Source organism: Periplaneta americana, chromosome 10, assembly GCF_040183065.1.
Source record: "Periplaneta americana isolate PAMFEO1 chromosome 10, P.americana_PAMFEO1_priV1, whole genome shotgun sequence".
NCBI classification, from domain to species: domain Eukaryota; kingdom Metazoa; phylum Arthropoda; class Insecta; order Blattodea; family Blattidae; genus Periplaneta; species Periplaneta americana.
In genome coordinates this window covers 24,242,071-24,261,300 of record NC_091126.1, presented here as the reverse complement: position 1 = coordinate 24,261,300, position 19,230 = coordinate 24,242,071, and the positions used below count along the sequence as shown (strand labels likewise).

Below are 19,230 nucleotides of genomic sequence, written 5' to 3'. Positions count from 1 at the left end.
TGAACATAAACGCACTACCTGTTCGGAACATTTGGAGTGAAATGTAATATTTGTAAAGTTGTTACTCTTGTTAGTCTTCTATGGACTGTACAATTCAACTGAAGCCTACATACATTAGAATGACTTAATATAGCACTACAGGTTAGAAATCGACTCGCTCACTCACTACCGCACTGGACGCGTAGCACTGGAGTTCAGCATTGTTGCTGTAACCAGACGATACAGAAAACAATTCTAACCCCCTTTCGTCTGACGTAATGAAGAATACTCGAGTCAAATATACGCTGGTATCCTGTTTACGAAGAAATTGTTTCATCTCTAATAATAACGTAGAAAATTAACTGATAAAAAAACGAAATTTAATCAGTTAATTTTTTACGTCCACTCTGTATAAACACGTCATATTTAAACGGAAACATAATTGAATTTGAATTCCTTGCAAACTCTACAAGCTGTTTACTCACACTTTCCCCCCCTCCCCCACATTTTGCACATGTAGAAAATATAAAGCTATTACAATTTTTGATGCTAAGAACATGAAATTTTTCATTGCATGTTCTATGTACGTACTATGGTTAACGAAACACTATCGTTTTTACTAATAAAATTCATTCGATATTTAAAAAAAAAAAGAACAAATTTAACGGACACTAACTGTTTAAATTTTGAGGTGTCTAAGATTATTATTTTTTTTTTTAATTTTCTCTCCATAGATATCTACGCCTATTATTAGAGAAGATTTAATTCCGACACGGGGAATGTAAGCCATGACCTCTCAACTTTGCGCACTGAGCGCTCTTTCCATCTGAGCTATGGAGGGCCCCGAATTTTTCCCCAATAATAGGTATCTACATGTTGACTACATACAGTCTTGATTATTCGATGAGGAGGTGAGGCCTCATATATGAATATACTGTATATTTCTCTCCATAGTTTGCAAGAGGAAATAAATTTTGAAAATATGCAAATTTCTTTATTCGAATTGGAATAACTCAAAGACCATTCATTCGATCATAGCGAAGCTTGTGTAGAAAAATAACTATTTGCGAGATGAAGTATACAAACTATATAAAGTCTTAACCTTAAAAATTGTAGTAAATAGACATTTCACTTATCAACCCCCTTAAATAAAATTTCTGGTTTTACACCCCACATCCGAACTTGATACATCCAACGTTTGGGACCTACACTTCTATCAACCAGTCTCAGGGAACGTTTCCGGTATTTCTGTCTACCGAAAAAACATGTTCAAAATATATCTTTTCACCCTCTATAACTATTCACATAGAGTTCCTTCATACATTAAAAATGGGAAAGCTATAAACAGTGTTCCACACACTTTATTCGCATTGTGTTTATGTAATCCTTCATAATTGTTTGTTAAATGTTGTTGCAATATATTCAGATCCTACTATTGATATCCTTCCATTAATCTTCGGCATGGTGGTGGTGATGACAATGACGACAATAATAATAATAATAATAATAATAATAATAATAATACAGAGTGTAACAAAAGTTTCTGTAACAGTATGTTAAAATTATTCTCTTGTTAATTTCCATTTTCTCAGGAACCATGACCAAATTTTATGGTGTAGGAGTTGGTACTACTTGATTGTGGTGTGATGCAATCCTTTATTATTAATTTGGCTGAAAATGTGATATTTACCATCAAATATAAAAATACTGAAATTTTCACTGTATCAGAAACTTTTGTTACATTCTGTAATAATAATAATAATAATAATAATAATAATAATAATAATAATAATAATGATAATAATAATAATAATAATAATAATAATAATAATAATAATAAAAGCCATAAAAAATATAAGCACTACATTCCCTTATTTGTGTCCGCTATTACGATATTTTCTCTCATTTAATCTAATTTATTTTCAAATAATCCAGTGTTATTTTTCTCTATCTACTGACGTTGGAATTACAGCAGAGACTAAATAATGCCAGTTAGCGAGATTGTCTAATACGATCCCGGTGTTTCTGCCTACCGACAAAACATGTTAAAAATCCATCCTTTCACCCTCTATAACTATTCACATAGAGTTCCTCCATAAAATAAAAGTGGAAAGCTATAAAAAAGTGTTCCACATACTTTATTCGCCTTGTGTTTATGCAATCCTTCATTATTGTTTGTTAAATGTTGTTCCAATATTTTCAGATCCTACTATTGATATTCTTCCATTAATCTTCGGCATGGTGATGGTGGTGATGGTGGTGGTGATAATGAAGACAATAGTAATAATAATAATAATAATAATAATAATAATAATAATAATAATAATAATAATGATAATAAAATTGGAAAAAATTTGAAATTTTTCTTTTGAAGAGGTGGAGAAGTTCAAATATCTTGGAGCAACAGTAACAAATATAAATGATACTCGGGAAGAAATTAAACACAGAATAAATATGGGAAATGCCTGTTATTATTCAGTTGACAAGCTTCTATCATCCAGTCTGTCGTCAAAAAGTCTGAAAGTTAGAATTTATAAAACAGTTATATTACCGGTTGTTCTTTATGGTTGTGAAACTTGGACTCTCACTTTGAGAGAGGAACATAGGTTAAGGGTGTTTAAGAATAAGTTGCTTAGGAAAATATTTGGGGCTAAGAGGGATGAAGTTACAGGAGAATGGAGAAAGTTACACAACACAAAACTGCACGCATTGTATTCTTCACCTGACATAATTAGGAACATTAAATCCAGACGTTTGAGATGGGCAGGGAATGTAGCACGTATGGGCGAATCCAGAAATGCATATAGTGTTAGTTGGGAGGCCGGAGAGAAAAGACCTTTAGGGAGGCCGAGACGTATATGGAAAGTTAATATTAAAATGGATTTGAGGGAGGTGGGATATGATGATAGAGAATGGATTAATCTTGCTCAGGATAGGGACCAATAGCGGGCTTACGTGAGGGCGGCAATGAACCTCCGGGTTCCTTAAAGGCCAGTAAGTAAGTAAGTAAGTAAGTAAGTAAGTAAGTAAGTAAGTAAGTAAGTAAGCAAGCAAGTAAGTAAGTAAGTAAATAAGTAAGTAATAATAATAGTAGTAATAATAGTAGTAATAATAATAATAATAATAATAATAATAATAATAATAATAATAAAAGCCATAAAAAATATAAGCACTACATTCCCTTATTTGTGTCCCCTATTATGATATTTTCTCTCATTTAATCTAATTTATTTTTAAATAATCCAGTGTTATTTTTCTCTTATCTACTGACGTTGGAATTACAGTACTTTAGGTACTAAATCATGCCAGTTAGCGAGATTGTCTAATACGATCTCATTATTCAAAGTGACACTGAACGCTAGCGGGAGTCATTGTCTCCTACCTTCAATAGACCTCGCTGAATATACAGGATTATATATTGCGTAATAAAGTGAGCGATGTAATATTCGAACAACATATTTATCTAATGCAATATAAATACTGCGGTGTATCAATTTAAACACTGCAATTACATTTTGATAATATTTCAATACACGAAGAGGTTATACAAATAAAATTTATTAAAACGATGGTGTGGTTGTCATCGTAATTATTAGACTGCATACATTGGTAAAATCCAATCAGACGTGTTTACTTTCAAATTACTGTCAAAGGGATTGGCAGTCGACGTGCTTCGCAACGCACAGAATTCATTGAAAATCTCTAAAAACAGCTTCAATACTCAGCAGCATCATAACTGGCTTTGTGATCTTGTGTTTATCCGCGATATAACACAAAATTCATCAGGGGAGATCCTCGGCAAATGCCACACAGTAACACAAAGCAATAATCATTATTCAAATGCCTTTCACGGAAACTTAAAATTTAGTCCCGAGTTTCACTTTTTTATGTGAAGGGAGAGTATTGTTATTCTGCAAAACTTCGATTTCTACAGTACCTGGCCACATTATTATAATCACTCACATTCTTACTATACTTTGCATATTACTTCCTCATTTGAACTCTGGTTTCCTTTCTTAAGCATAATTCACATTAAATATTTAATTTTTAAACAATATTAAGTAAAATTACAATTATAACAATGTTAATTCAAGAAATATTGATAAATAACCAACAGTATTTAATATTCAAAGACAAAATTTAGAGTTTTTATCAGTTTCTTTGACAATTTTCAGCTTTGCTTCTCTGATGAATCAACCTTTCAGTGTCTGATGGACAAGCAATGTTTGTTCGTCGACGAAAGAGAGAAAATTTTGCTCCTGGATGCCTGGTTAACACAGTTAAACACCCAATATCAGTCATGATATGGTCTGTGATATCAGGCAAAGGTTCAGGACGACTCTACATTGTTCAGGGAACAATGAAACTAGATCAGTATATCCAAGTAGGCCTATTGGAAAACAGGCTTATCCCTCAGCTGAACGAATGGTTCCCAAATGGGGAGAAATATATTTTTATGTAAGATGGTGCACCTTGCCACACTGCTAGGGGAGTCAAAATGTTTCTGGCTTCCAAAAACGTTCCACTTTTGCCATGGCCAGGAAACTCACCGGACTTGAATCCCATTGAGTACGTCTGGGCTCTCGTAAAAAGAGAGATGGTAAAAGAATTTATTACTACCAGAGTTCGACTTATTGAAAGGCTGATACATGTTTGGAATCACAATGAGAAGATCCACGAAATAATACAGAAGTGTATTGTAAGTATGCCAAAGAGAATTGAAGCTGTAATTAAAGCCAAAAGAGGTCGTACGAAATACTGAAATTTCTGTAAAAATGAGGTGTGGTTGGTTATTTATCAATATTTCTTGAATTAACATTGTTATAAATGTAATTTCACTTAATATTGTTTACAAATTAAATATGTAATGTGAATTCTGCTTAAGAAAGGAAACCAGAGTTCAAATGAGGAAGTAATATGTAAAGTATAGTAAAAATATGAGTGATTATAATAATGTGGCCAGGTACTGTAGATATCCACAAAAAGACAAACTTTCAGCAAAACTGGTACCAAAAAGGGCATGCATGCCGTCTAGTAATCCAAAGTGATTTTTTCCAAACTATTGAATGAATTTTGCTCAAATGCAATATCTACGGGTCAATTTATCCGGGAATGATGACATCAAACCTGTGGTGTTCGGGTAAAAGGGGTTAAGTCATTTTTATTTTTTTGCAGATGGAATTTTGTTCCCCAGATGAATACACAAGTTAAATATACAAGTGAGTGTGCAAAAATGATAAGAATACCAGGGACTGATGTGTTCTATTTGTGTACAAAATTATTTGAAATAAGAGTCCGAATATTAATTTTTTGTAGGTTATTTTACGACGCTTTATCAACATCTTAGGTTATTTAGCGTCTGAATGAAGTAAAGGTGATAATGCCGGTGAAATGAGTCCGGGGTCCAACACCGAAAGTTACCCAGCATTTGCTCATATTGGGTTGAGGGAAAAAACCTCAACCAGGTAATTTGAACCGACCGGGAATCGAACCCGGGCCACCTGGTTTCGCGGTCAGACGCGCTAGCCGTTACTCAACAGGTGTGGACAATATTAATTTTCATTTATTTGCATACTCATTTTTATGATTCATCTCCCTTTACCCAAACGACATAGAAATATAATAAATGTTACTAAAATATTTACACTAGAACAGTTAAAACAATCGTAGAACCTTAATTTTCCGGTTTTTGTACGAAAATATTTCTTGGGAACGTAGGAAGTTGACAGTGAAGGTTTTTTTTTTTTTTACCTAACGTCTTGAGTTCCAGCAACTATTATTATAATGCTTCATATGTCAGAATTGTATCTCCTTTAAAAAATTTGCCTTCTTTCTCAAAACTACTTTTATGACGTTCAGCATGAACCATTCGCATGCAGTTTTCATGAAATTCAATGAAAATACTCATATGTATCCACGCATATAGTAATAATTGAGATCTTACGTTGAGAAATGTTAGGCATCTTTAAAATTAGGGGTTTCAAATTATTATGTAAATAAGAAATGTGAATAAACGAATGTTTGAACTTCAGAAATCATGAGTGTCTCAACTTAAAATCTTTCCCGTGAACCAGAGTCCGTATGAAAAAATATGAACTTCCAGCATTCAAATGTAATGCGCATCGAACATTTAGATTGTCACTAATTGGCATAATTAAAATAAAATTAACTTCCAAACTAGCTGAAAATTTTCACACACCTTATTCTTAAAGCATCTAATAAACAGTTTAAAAACAAAATACATTGGATTAAAATTGTAAACATATCAATACTCAATCCCACTGTCCTTTAATAAAGGCTGTCCACCAGTCAGGTTGATCAGGCGATGGTTTATTTGTCACAAACTGCAGTACTGCACTGTAGTACATTCATCGAATTTCCTGCCGGAACCTCGGAAATACCCAAATCTGGCTGAAACCTCCAAGAGGCGGGTCAGAATTTCGGAAAATTTTAAGATGAACGGATTTGGATTTTTGGTAAAAATGTTGATTTACACTCATTTCCTAAAACGTTCGCCAGAAAACAGGTTTCGCCTAATTAAGTGACGTCGGTCATTTAGTACTCTCAAATATCGAACGCGACTACGCCTGTTCGTTCAATTATTATGTTTATGCTCGACCATGCCGAAATGTAGTAATTATACACATGGTAGCAGCCCTTTAATGGAGCTCATTAAAGTAAACTTATTCATTAAAGTTCAGGTGTTCCACCAATCAGAAAGCACCATTGTAGCAATATTAAAGCGCAAGTATCGATTATTCTCGGATCTGCAATCGAAAGACAACTATCGAAACGTCACGGAGGCTGGAAATCCAATACTGTCGCAGAAGTTTATGTTCTGTTACTATAATAATTAGCGTTAATTGTAAATAAAATTCAAATAAATTCAATTTGTCATCTCGTTTTTCATTGTCTAAACCAATTTCAAAGTTATATCAAGGTTAATGTTTTTATTTTAATCTCTAGATCAGGACTGGGCAGCAAGAGCGGATTCTACTCTCTCACGGGGAGCCATATGATTTCTCTTCATCCCCTTTCTTCCCCGCCGAACACCGCGCAGCGTTGAATCAGTGACGGATGAATATTAAGTGTCCCAGTTTAGAGTCTAATTCCGCTCCTGACGCCCAGCCCTGCTCTAGATTATATCAAGGTCAATGTGGACATTTGTTCCTCGGAAAAAAATCAATATTTTCGCGTCTGCGCACATCTCACAATTTACGAGCTACTGCACAAGGTCAGTTCCGCTCCTCAGTCAGATAAGAATAAAACGAATACTTCTGAATAATTTCAAGTTAGAAATTTGTTCGATCATAAAAAGTCGTATGAAACTTGACTATAATGGTAATTAAGACGCTCGTATGAAAATTATGGAACTCGCTTGCGCTCGTTTCATAAACATGCTGGCGTCTTAATTACTACCATTAGAGGCTCGTTGCATAATGTACTATTCTGGCACAATTAGTGTTCACTCTGGTGAGAATAATGTGAGACAATAGTAGTAAACTTACAAATAGCAAATCTCCATACCCCTTTGCGGCCAGTATAACTAGACGATACAAAGTTACGTGCTATAGGGAAAAAAACAGACATATTATTTGAGAGTAAAATCTACCAAGAAGTGTAGCAAGACAACGGAAATATTAATGCAGCTGGATAACGACACGCGAACCACTGATTGCAAATCGGAAATATGGGATTATATTTGATGAATTAACGTATTTATGGTGTACAATAACAGGGTGATAAACATCACAACCTAACAGAACAACTACATAATCGGAAACCCATTATAAATTCATTAGCATGTTTGTTGACGTGAGGTTCCGTTAGTGTATTTATAAATGCGAATGGTCTTCCAATCAAATCTCGTTGTTTTCTACCAAAAGGAAAATAAATTAAATTAATTCCTACCAAAGGGCACGTCTATTTATACGTGATGGTAAGCGGTTAACTTTCACAAAAATTTATATATCTACATGTACTGTATGAAATAATAGGATATTTTTTGAACAAACATATAAACTGGTTTACGTGCAGAGTCAATATGATTGAGTGAAATGTTGTTTTTACGGATTTTAATAATAAATCGATAGTAAACACAACGCACTGATTAAAACCTGCTCGCACTGCACAATTTAAAAGCAAGGGGGCATTTATTTAATGTGAGGGTTGGCACAAAAAATACTTGTAACATCCATTGATATCAATACGAGCTGAAATTAACATTTTAACAAGATTATGGGACTTGGATTAAAAACATTTAAACCTGCAGCTTCTTTTGTTTCCCGCGTTTTACATAATCTGTTTGGAATCAATAATTCCGGACTCTGTGTTTCGAAAATGTTGCTCCCAATTAACATAGTACCTACATTACTTCAAAGTCAGGACAAAGAAACTTCGACATAATTAAACGATTACTTTCAAATTATGACAATTTTGTTTACAAAGTCTTCTTCATGGCACACGGCCCCAGAGACTGAGGTTGTGATATAACAAATACCGATGATGTTGTGGTGATGATGATAATGATGATGATAATAATAATAATAATATTATTATTATTGTTTTATTATTATTATACATTGATGATGTCATAAGAAAATGGAAAGCACTTTAAGTAATAATTACATTTTAAGCAGAATTAACTTTGATACAACATCGTTTGTTGATGACCAAGCAATATTTGTCTCTTCAAAAGATACTTTACAAAAACAAGTTTACCAACAGTAACGTCAATAGAGGTTTTGATTTATCTAGAGAAAATGAAACCTTTAGTGGGATTTAATTGACTATTACACGATTAGAAGAAAGTATATAAAGATTAGAAGAAATAAAGTACTCCAATATAATGACAGTACATTATGCAACGAGCCTATAATGGTAGTAATTAAGACACGAGTATGTTTGTTTATGAAACGAGCGCTTGCGCTCGTTTCATAATTTTCATACGAGCGCCTTAATTACCATTATAGGCAAGTTTCATACGACTTTTTATGCTCGACCATATTTCTAACTTGAAATTATTCATAAGTATTCGTGTTATGGTTATCTAAGTGAGGATCGGAACTCACCTTCTAAATTGTGAGATGTGCGCAGACGCGAAAGTATTATTTTTTCTTCCGGAACGAATGTAGTTGACCTTGATATAATCTAGAGAATAACATGAACATTAATCTTGATATAACCTGGAAATTGATTTAGAATTGAAAAACGAGATGAAAAATTGAATTTTTTCAATATTATTTACAATTAACGCTAATTATTATAGTAACAGAACATAACCTTCTGCGACAGTATTGGATTTCCAGCCTCCGTGATGTTTGATAGTTGTCTTTCGAATGCATATCCGAGAATAATCGATACTTGCGCTTTTATAATGATGCAATGGTGATTTCACATTGGCTGAACAACTGAACTATAATGAATAGGTGTACTTTAATTAGGTGCATTAAAGGGCTACTACCAGGTGTATAATTACTACATTTCGGCATGGTCGAGCATAAAATATTAATTGACTTACTAAAATTGTATTTCACTAATGTTAACTTCACAAAAACGTTTGAACGGAGCCGCCATTTCAGTTGACTATGAGGCAAACAAATGACGATCGCAAAGCATGATTTATAGTACCGTAAAGAATGTGCAGTTTGAAATGTTGGCAAACAAAGAAACAAATGGTAGAGAGGCGATACAAACAGAAGAAAGTATATAAAGATTAGGAGGATTTAAGTGCTCTAATATAATAAAATTGACATTCTGACTTACTAAAATTCTGTTTTGCTAATGTTACCTTCACCAAAATCTTTGAAAGAAGCCGCAATTTTCGGTCGACTATTTATGCGTGAACAAATGACGATTGCAAAGCATGTTTCATAGTACCGTAAAGAATTTGCAGTTTGAAATATTGGCAAACAAAGAAGCAAATGCTAGAGAAGTGATAAAAATAAAGAAATGCTAGGGAAGTGATAAAATTGTAGCTACAAACAGCTATGATTGGTTGAAAGACGTCCTATCGTACCGTTTTATTGGTCAAATGCAGTATGACGTAGTAAAAGTGTAATAGTCAATTCAATTCATTAGCTAAAGAATATAACTTAGAAATATCAACTCAAAGACACGAAAGTTATGGGATTTAAAGCAAATGACCACATGAGAACTAAAATAGAATTGGAAGGGGAAATAATAGAGATGTAGTTTCTAAATTCAACTACTTGGGTCCATAGTATCATATACAAAAGCAAATGATTTTGTAAAAAAATTAGTAAATATCAGTGTTTGGTTCGCACAATGAAATCAACACTCATGAAGAAATTACGAACAGATAAAATATTGAAATTTTATAAAAGAATGGCCATACTAGTGTTGACATATGGTTCTGAAATTTGGTCATTAACAAACCAGCAACTAAAACCATTGGAAGCAGAAGGAATGAAATTGCTTCGGTCTTTGGCTGGTTGCATTTTATTAGATCATCAGACGAGCGGAAGCATATGAAATAAATTAAACATGAATAACATAAGTTACAAAATTCAATAGTACAGATCGAACTGGTATAATCATCTACTAAGGATGGAACCAAGCTGCCTTCAATACAACTTTTCAACTACACGCCAACAGAAGAACGAGATGTGGGTCGCCAATCAATTTTGATGCCGGAATGAGTCATCAGGCCCAAGCCGTGTAGAAAAGACCTGCAGAACTGTAGATCCTCAGAGCGACTGCCTTACTACCCCTTTTTACCCCACCTACCTTTTCTACCAGTGCGGTCATAGAGTTCTAGTTACGCTCGGCTGCATCAACATTCATTCTCGCGGCGGCAGGTATACATTACGCTATCAAGAATTACAAATGAACAGATAATAAAATCCTTGGGAACATACCTTTAGAAAGTAAGAGAACAAAGACTGAAGGAAATAAATAAGTTAAAAGACATGTAAAATAAATTTTAAAATGTATGTGTGTATATAATGTAACGAGGACTACCTATTACTAGTCCTATTAGTAGTAAAGCCGATTAAGTCCACTTTTTGTGTAAAATAAGTTAAGTAGATTCCCCGACTTGTCTTTCCGTGCTTTGCATTCTACTAAAATGAAATAAGTCCGAAATGTTGAAGGTAGGCAATAAACCTATTACTTTATTTGAAGAATTTATTATGGTTCTTCGTGCATTAATAAAGTTTTAATTCCTGTTTTTACAAAACTTGCATTACTGGTCTAAACTGTTTTAAATATTAATACGCCGATAAATACATTGTACGTTGATAAGTAAGTGATAGCTGTATAACCGGATGTCGTTACTGTCATTCAACATTGTAACGCACTCCAGCAGACAGACAGACACATAAATAAATATATATATAAATAAATAAATGAATACACAATACGCGTACTGCAGTTTAAAGAGAACTGGAACATGGCAAAAGCTAAACCCGTGAAGAAATACTGCTTCCAAAGGAAATGGGAATATGATTATTTTGTTTTTGAAGACGAAAGAATTGCTTATTTACTGTGTCCCATCCAATTTATTTCTACTCGTCATTTCAATATTAAACCACATTTCAACAAATCCCATATTAAGAATTATGGAATGCACAAACTTTCGGGTAAGTACATTATTAGTTCATTATTACGACCTATATATTGATTATTTATTTATATACTGTTAAAATAAGGACGTCACCCATTGTGTTCATTTTGAATTGAAATTAATAGTGACTTTCAAGTTTCTTTACTTAAATGCTATAAATTTATGTTTCCGTAGTTGATGATAGGCGGAAAGTTTTCGAAAATCTAAGCAGGTTATGTGCAAAGAAACAACGCATTATAAATACAATGAATTTATTACAATCCCTTTTGAAAATTGCATGCCGTCACTGATGGACCTCTGCACGGGCAGAGAATGTAAACACTCTACGCGGAAGTCGATCACGTCCAATAGAAGTGGAGTGAGGCTGACGTCATATTTCCCCTAATTACGGGTTCTGCAGGCCCGGTGTAGAATATGATGATGATTATGATTATTATTGTTCAACACGTATCTCTCTTCAAACAGCATAATTGTTTTGTCCCTTTATCCGAAAACATCTGTGCTAAAGATCGGGATGTTACTGGACTAATAAGGTAGCAATTTACAGTTGTGTAATAGTTAATTGAACGCAATGTTTCAGAGGTAAATACTTCGATTGGCACACATAGGGAATTTCCAGTAGCTGTAAAGACTGCTTGCTTTTCCCATGTCTGTACGTGATGTGAGTTCTCAGTTATCCTGCAGGTTCGCGGAAGCTCCGTGTAGTCAGCTGTTTTCAGCAACGTGACTAGTGTAAACCGACATGTGTCCAAACCCTGTGCACTTGTAATTCCCAAGATTTCACAAATATGTTCTATTTTCAACAAAGTACACAATTGGATATATTTTTCTTCATTTTTTTGCACTTGCGTTAGAAAAAGCTATGTCCTGATAATATGCATATAATAATGTCTCAATTCTTTATCCCAATAACAACGCAGGTCTGACTACGACTAACTCCGGAGAGTGTAGATTGCGCGCAAGACATAATTTTACCTTGCCTAAAGTGGTAAACTGCGCACAGCGTTCATAGCGAGGATCATGCCAATTACGCGCAGAGGTTAGCTAGAGTTTGAATGGAATGGAATTTAAGTGAGGAGGGCACGGATGGCCCAGCACTGCGACCTGTTGAGATCTATTGCGCTAACCCTCGATATGGAATGAGTTGCGTGCCACAGATCCCCTACGCGCACCAACGCAACCACATGACTCTCTAACGACCGGTCCCTACAGCCAACACAAATCCATACACCATTCCTGCTTCGGCAACTTCCCCCCAAGCCCCCCTGTCGGTCCGAGGAGAAACTCCTCACCCGAATAGGTCCGCCTTGGGTGCTCGTTGCAGAAGCCATCCAACGTCGTTTAGCTACATTCCACGGAGGCCGGTCGACAGAGCCAGTAGTTCAGGGAGGCCACCTGTAGAGTGATGTGGAAAAGCAGAAACGGGATGATGAGGAAAGGATGATAGGGAGGAGGGGAAGTGGAGAAGATGAGTGGGGTTCCAATCGCCTGATGAAGTTATCTGATATTCATCCATAGGAGTGAGGGGAAAACCCCGAAAAACCTCACCCAGGCAACTCGTCCTGACCGGAAATCGAACCCGAGACCGCTGGGTTCGGAGTTAGACCCGCTAACCCCTCAGCCACAACGGTGAACTAGCTAGGGGTTACTGCTGCATTTTCAGAGACTTAGGGTACGTAGGCTAAAAGACGAACCTGGCTGGTTACCGAGCTGGTCGCTAGTGGCCTAGCTGGTCGCTGGGTAAAGAGACAGGGTGATCAAAACGAAGCTTGTTTGTATCTGCCAGTCAGTGTAGCTGAACTCACGCTGCTTTGCAAAATTGTCTCTAAAAACAATAACAATTTGCAAAAGTAACAGGAAGAGCTGCATCGGTTTCCAGGTTTCTTCTCGGTAGGAATCATCGCTAAACCGAACATGTATTGCAACACATCAATATCAGAGTCAATTTCTTTCTATTTGTATGTTGTAGTGGAGCGTTGTATTTCATAGCTAATGAAAAAGACACACGAGGAGTAGATACTTGTACAGGGACATCATTTTATTTTTACTGACATTTTTAATATTAACCTGGCTGTACCTTTAGAGAACCGGAAACACCATTTGCTACCCACTTCCACGGTTGGAGTTCGATGATACTGGCGTAAAACACAAACAAATCACTTTACTAGGTATAGGAGGAAAGAAAAGTACTTCATCCATTTACGTAAACTAGAAAATATCGCGATTTTCAGTTCGATAATTTCATTAGGTTTTTGTTTAATCAAAATGCAATACTGTATTAACAATAAGTGTTTTTACTCACGAACTGAGTTATCCATGCGAATGTTTTCATTAGCCTATGCAGTGTTTATTATACTGTCTACAGCACATTAGCGTCCAATTTAGAGACTGAAGTTAAATTGAAAAGTAATCATAATATGGATATTTAAACACATAATTATTTGAAAATGTTGGCCATACCTTTTGATACAGGCTTCAGTTTTTTGTGCATATTATCGCACTATAGACTATTGTATCTAATTCCAAGTACCAGTTTCGGCCTTCGTACCAGTAACTCATGTTGAAATAATTCTGTACCTAATCTATAAAAGAGTACCTTACGTACTGTAAATTCAATCTTCACTTCTGCCCGACCCGCACAGATGAAATTACTCAGACATGCTATCTACTGTCCGTCCAAGTGGTTATGCCGCAGGATCGTAGAAAGGGGGGAAAACACGTGACAGTTAATTACTTAACGAGGCCCTTTTATTTTAAACAGTTGTAAAATATTACGTAAACCTCCAGTTCCTAACAGAAATTAATGTTTTCAGAAAAGTGCTAAGACAGCACAGCTTTTGCAGAGGGGCGTGCAGAAGCAGATGGGAGAAATCGGGATGCGACATAGGCAAACTGACAGTACCTGTGCGAAAATATGATTAAATATTGAAAGCTCTTTCGTCACTGGAAAACGCGAACATATTTCTAGAACGTACTATACTCACTAACTCAGTGTTGGTTACTATATGCGGCCTTGATTCTGTTTGGGGGACAGTTGGAACTTCATTAGTAGAAGGGGTGGGAGTAACGTACATTCAAAAACTCAGGTACAATAAAAATTGAAGTAAAAATAAAATGATGTCCCTGTATAACCAACACGTCATTTTATATCCGCGCAACTAATGATAAAGGATATCAGTATTAACGTAGGTCACTTTATTTTTACGTCTTTATATTGCCTCACAGACAGACCTAACATAATTTTTTTTCCTTACACTCTGTTCGCTTATTTACTCGGGAAAGCTTCGAGAGCAGTTGACCTGTTTACATTATAAGTGTTCGCACGCAGATGATAAAAAATAATACTTTTCCTTGCAATTGGTACTCACCCAAGAACTCTACATGGAGAGTAGACAATACGTATCTGAATTTTCATTTCATTTCCCTCTAGCTCTAATTTATGAAATAGTAATATACGTTACAAGAGCGGTATGTTGACGTTTTCATGGCCGAGGAAAAGATTGAAAAAGCGAAACGTAGTTGAGCTTTTTTAATTTCCGAGAACATGAAAACAAACATACCGCTCGTGTATCGTACATTATTTTGTGCGAAGATCGTTTATTACATACCTGAAAGACGAATTTCTAATTAGTTGCAATGAAATCTCCATGTTGGTTTCTGTTTAATGACGGCAACTTCGGAAAACTTAATATCTTTCTTCAACATTGTTGCTATAAAATGTTTCTGTGTTTACTACACTCCAGCAGGCCGTGATATACGTCTGTCTTTTTTTTTCCCCCCAGTCTATAAATGCGAACTTAAAACAAACGGTAAGGTTATGTAATGATTTATTTTTCATTTTAATATTTTAACAATATTATTTATATAACATATTGCAGTAATAACATCGGCATCTGATTTTTTCACGGCTTCCTTAATGTTACTTGTATCAGGAATGCAATAAGTTTCGCGGAGTAGTAGGCTTTACTTAATTTTTGCAAATATTTAAAAACAATAATTAACATTGCAATTTAGGTGAAATTGCAGTGGTAAGTTTCCAATTTATAATTATTACTATGTTAAACGTCTCTAAAAATAATATGTTAAAAGCCTAAAGCAGTAAAATGAATGTCGCGCTTAAGCGGTAAGAAGTGGGAAATTGTTATGTGTGTTACGTTGGGAATACTGAATGTGGTACTTCACACTTACCGCGTATTGGTTCTGTGCGGAAAACAAGCAAATACGCACGATCTCGCACAAAAATTATAACGCAAGTATTAAAATCCTTAATCGTTTTACAAAAGTAATGTGTCAACGTAGAACACATTTTATTTTAAAATTCACAAGTAATGATTCAAAACTCATAAACATTATTCGTTACGTCTACCATATAAGTCACCAATTGTATTTCACTTTTACATCAACAGTAAAGTTATATTTAGCTCAATTTTTTATTCCGATGAAAACATCCAAGATCTTTTCTGAATCACCCTGTACATACGTTAAAAGGAGGAAGTGATACTTACGGCCAGAGCTCCTGAATTCCCAGCGAATGTAGAACAGTTGGTAAGGATGGTAAACTGTGGCAGAGAGACAAGTCGATCCGGGGATAGTAGAGAGCGAACACGAGGCACATCTCTTCGCGGGTTGTGAGGCCACCGAGGGTGATAGTGGTGCGGCTCTCGCTGTTGTACGTGCACTCTGCTATGAGGTGATCACCCTGTACATCAAGAAACAAAACCCGATTATAAGATTGCTATTCAGCAGAAAATGAATTAAAATAGAGTGCGTCTGATATATATTGATCACTTTTGCTACTACTACTTTTTTCCTAATCATTGTTTCAATCACATTTTGAGAGAATGTTTACTATGCAAAGGACTAACAAAATAGCCACCGGCGTGGCTCAGTCGGTTAAGGCGCATGCCTGCCGGTCTGAAGTTGCGCTCGGGTGCGGGTTCGATCCCCGCTTGGGCTGATTGCCTGGTTGGGTTATTTCCGAGGTTTTCCCCAACCGTAAGGTGAATACCAGGTAATCTATGGCGAATCCTCGGCATCATCTCGCCAATTACCATCTCGCTATCACGAATTTCATCGACGCTAAATAACCTAGTAGTTGATATAGCGTCGTTAAAGATCCAACTAAAAAAACTAACAAAATAATTTTGAACCACCAAATATGTTTATCCTTTGAGTTTTTATTATTAGTTTTTTTTAGAAATATTTTCAAGTCCAAGTTTTAGTAGAAGATCCCAATTATTAATCTTCCTTTTTTGTTTGGTTACAATCACAAGGCATAGAGAAATATTTCTATGCATTCATTTTGTGAAATATCTCATTTATTAACTTAGAAAGTCGACCTGGTTGGCGAGTTGGTATAGCGCTGGCCTTCTATGCCCAAGGTTGCGGGTTCGATCCCGGACCAGGTCGATGTCATTTAAGTGTGCTTAAATGCGACAGGCTCATGTCAGTAGATTTACTGGCATGTAAAATAACTCCTGCGGGACAAAATTCCGGCACATCCGGCGACGCTGATATAACCTCTGCAGTTGCGAGCGTCGTTAAATAAAACATAACATTTTTTAACTTAAAAAAGATGAAATCTTGAATATGTTATTTTTTTTCTATAATCCATGAAAAAATATTAATAAAATAAACTAGCAGCTTTTCTTACAAAATAAATGCATAGGGTAAATTAGGGTCTGTTGGACAGTCGGGCATGTTGGACACTTTGTACTTTAACGTGTTACCTCGCCACTTCTGGCCACCACATTCTGCCAGAAGTCAATGACGGAAGTAGCCCCAAAAAGTAGACAAAATGGAGTATATTTAAATTGGTGGGAAATATTTATGGGCGCGTTTTTAACAAAAAAATATGAAAACACGTTCATATAAACATGCGTGTGGAATCTTCTACACACGTCGTCGCTGAGTAATTAAATGTCCTGCTAGAAAACCTAATTTATTTTGAAACGAAAGGATTTATATCTCTGGGGACATTTAAAGTCCATTGTTTACGTAACTGCAGTGGCTGATGTCGTTACAGAGAGCGTATCGAAAATGGATGAGAACAAATACGTAACACTCCAGGTGAGTGCAACAAGTACGACAAAGCATGACACAGAGGCCCGTAGAATTCATGGAAGTAGAAAGAAACCACTCTTAACAGTTTTTGTAACAAACGTCTTCTCTTATATTTACAGTGTTCCTGTATATATTTGTCTTAAAATTTGTATTATTTAATTAAATTACTTTTTGTGTTGAATTGGTTGTTTATTTTTCGATATTTGTAAACAACAAAATCCCTCGTATCTCAGGAACTAAGCTTTCTAGACCCAATTCCATGAACGTCTTCTGTGGTTAATACTAATAAGCCTATACTATATTTGACACAAATTTTAATACATTCTGTATATTCCACGCTCTACAAAATGACAGATAAAATCAATGTGCTTACCCGATGAATCTGAACAGGATTTTGTAATCTGCGGTACTCCTGGTAGTTGGAGTCGTAATTGTTGTCTGCAGCAATAGGTGGCAGCTCTACCCCATCTCGAATGTGACGTAGTCGCACTTTCCGTCCTGTAAAAATGTAAAAAAAAAAAGGACTAATTAGGTGATTTTTTGTCATTATAAATACATATAATGTTCACGAAAGAGTTCCCAATTCCTCAGATGTCAGTTATATAACTACGAACAAAGAATAAAAGTTAAATACGGAGCGATCCTAAAAGATACAGTTTGGCCCCCAAAATCACCTGGCTTCAATCCGTTACGATTTTACTTTTGGTGTCTTCTTCACAGTGTTTTAAGCAGTAAATAACGTTAGTTATATGCAGAAACATTTGCAAAATGAATTAACTTTTCACAGTTTTTGGGAATCTCTGCTGAATTAAAGAACATCATGGGTCAGTACTCAAGTCGGGCACTTTCAACACATATTGTAAATGTTTAAGTATGCCTTCAACTTTGGAAGGCTTGAGCATTTCACACATGATTATCATTTGTCTTGCTGAAGTTAGTTGTATCTTCTGTTGCTATGAGAACACGAACTTAATATATGGATTTTAGAGTCAATGTTTAAATTGAGTTTTCTGTTTTGTTTTTCATAGAATGCATACTTGATTTTAGACGCCGACTTCATAAATACCCCTTAGGTCTACCCTGTGGGTCATATGTACAGGAAGATGATTTTATTGATTCTGTACGACTGCAAAATAGAAACAATTTTATTTCATACATATGTTGTGGAACATAATTTTCCGACCAAATGTACAACTGACAAAGTTATGCTCATGTATTCATGTAAATAATAAATATAACAATACAATGAATATAATATTATGCGGTTCAGAGTTTGCGATAAATATTGCTTTCATAAAAGTATGATTACCAATCTATTCACAAAACATTCATTTGGTTTATTGAAATAAAGCACTTGATCGTAAAACTGAAAATTGACATAAAATAGCTGCAATAATTAATATCCCCTTTCTCAGATTCTGTAGAGGATTCGAAAACAAATACTAAAATATTATGCATTTTATACGTGAGTCATTACTAGTTCTTCGTTATTAGGAAGAAGAGCAAAATTCATTTGTTGCAGATACTCATAGCCATATTTGTCCAGGGTTTTTATATGGTGATCGTAAAAGAGAAATGTTATCATTAAAATACTGCCTTAT

General features: G+C 35.2%; 1 protein-coding gene across 1 annotated transcript in view; it reads right to left on the bottom strand.

The window, feature by feature from the left end:
- The window catches only part of LOC138707521 (MOXD1 homolog 2-like), a 1,036,064-nt gene that overhangs the window by 117,437 nt on the left and 899,397 nt on the right, over positions 1-19,230 (bottom strand). The window contains exons 8-9 of the mRNA XM_069837046.1: positions 18,003-18,127; positions 16,072-16,265 (exon numbers count right to left, since the gene is read on the bottom strand). Of these exons, the coding sequence (XP_069693147.1) occupies positions 16,072-16,265; positions 18,003-18,127 (319 nt within the window). The remainder of the gene's footprint in view (positions 1-16,071; positions 16,266-18,002; positions 18,128-19,230) is intronic.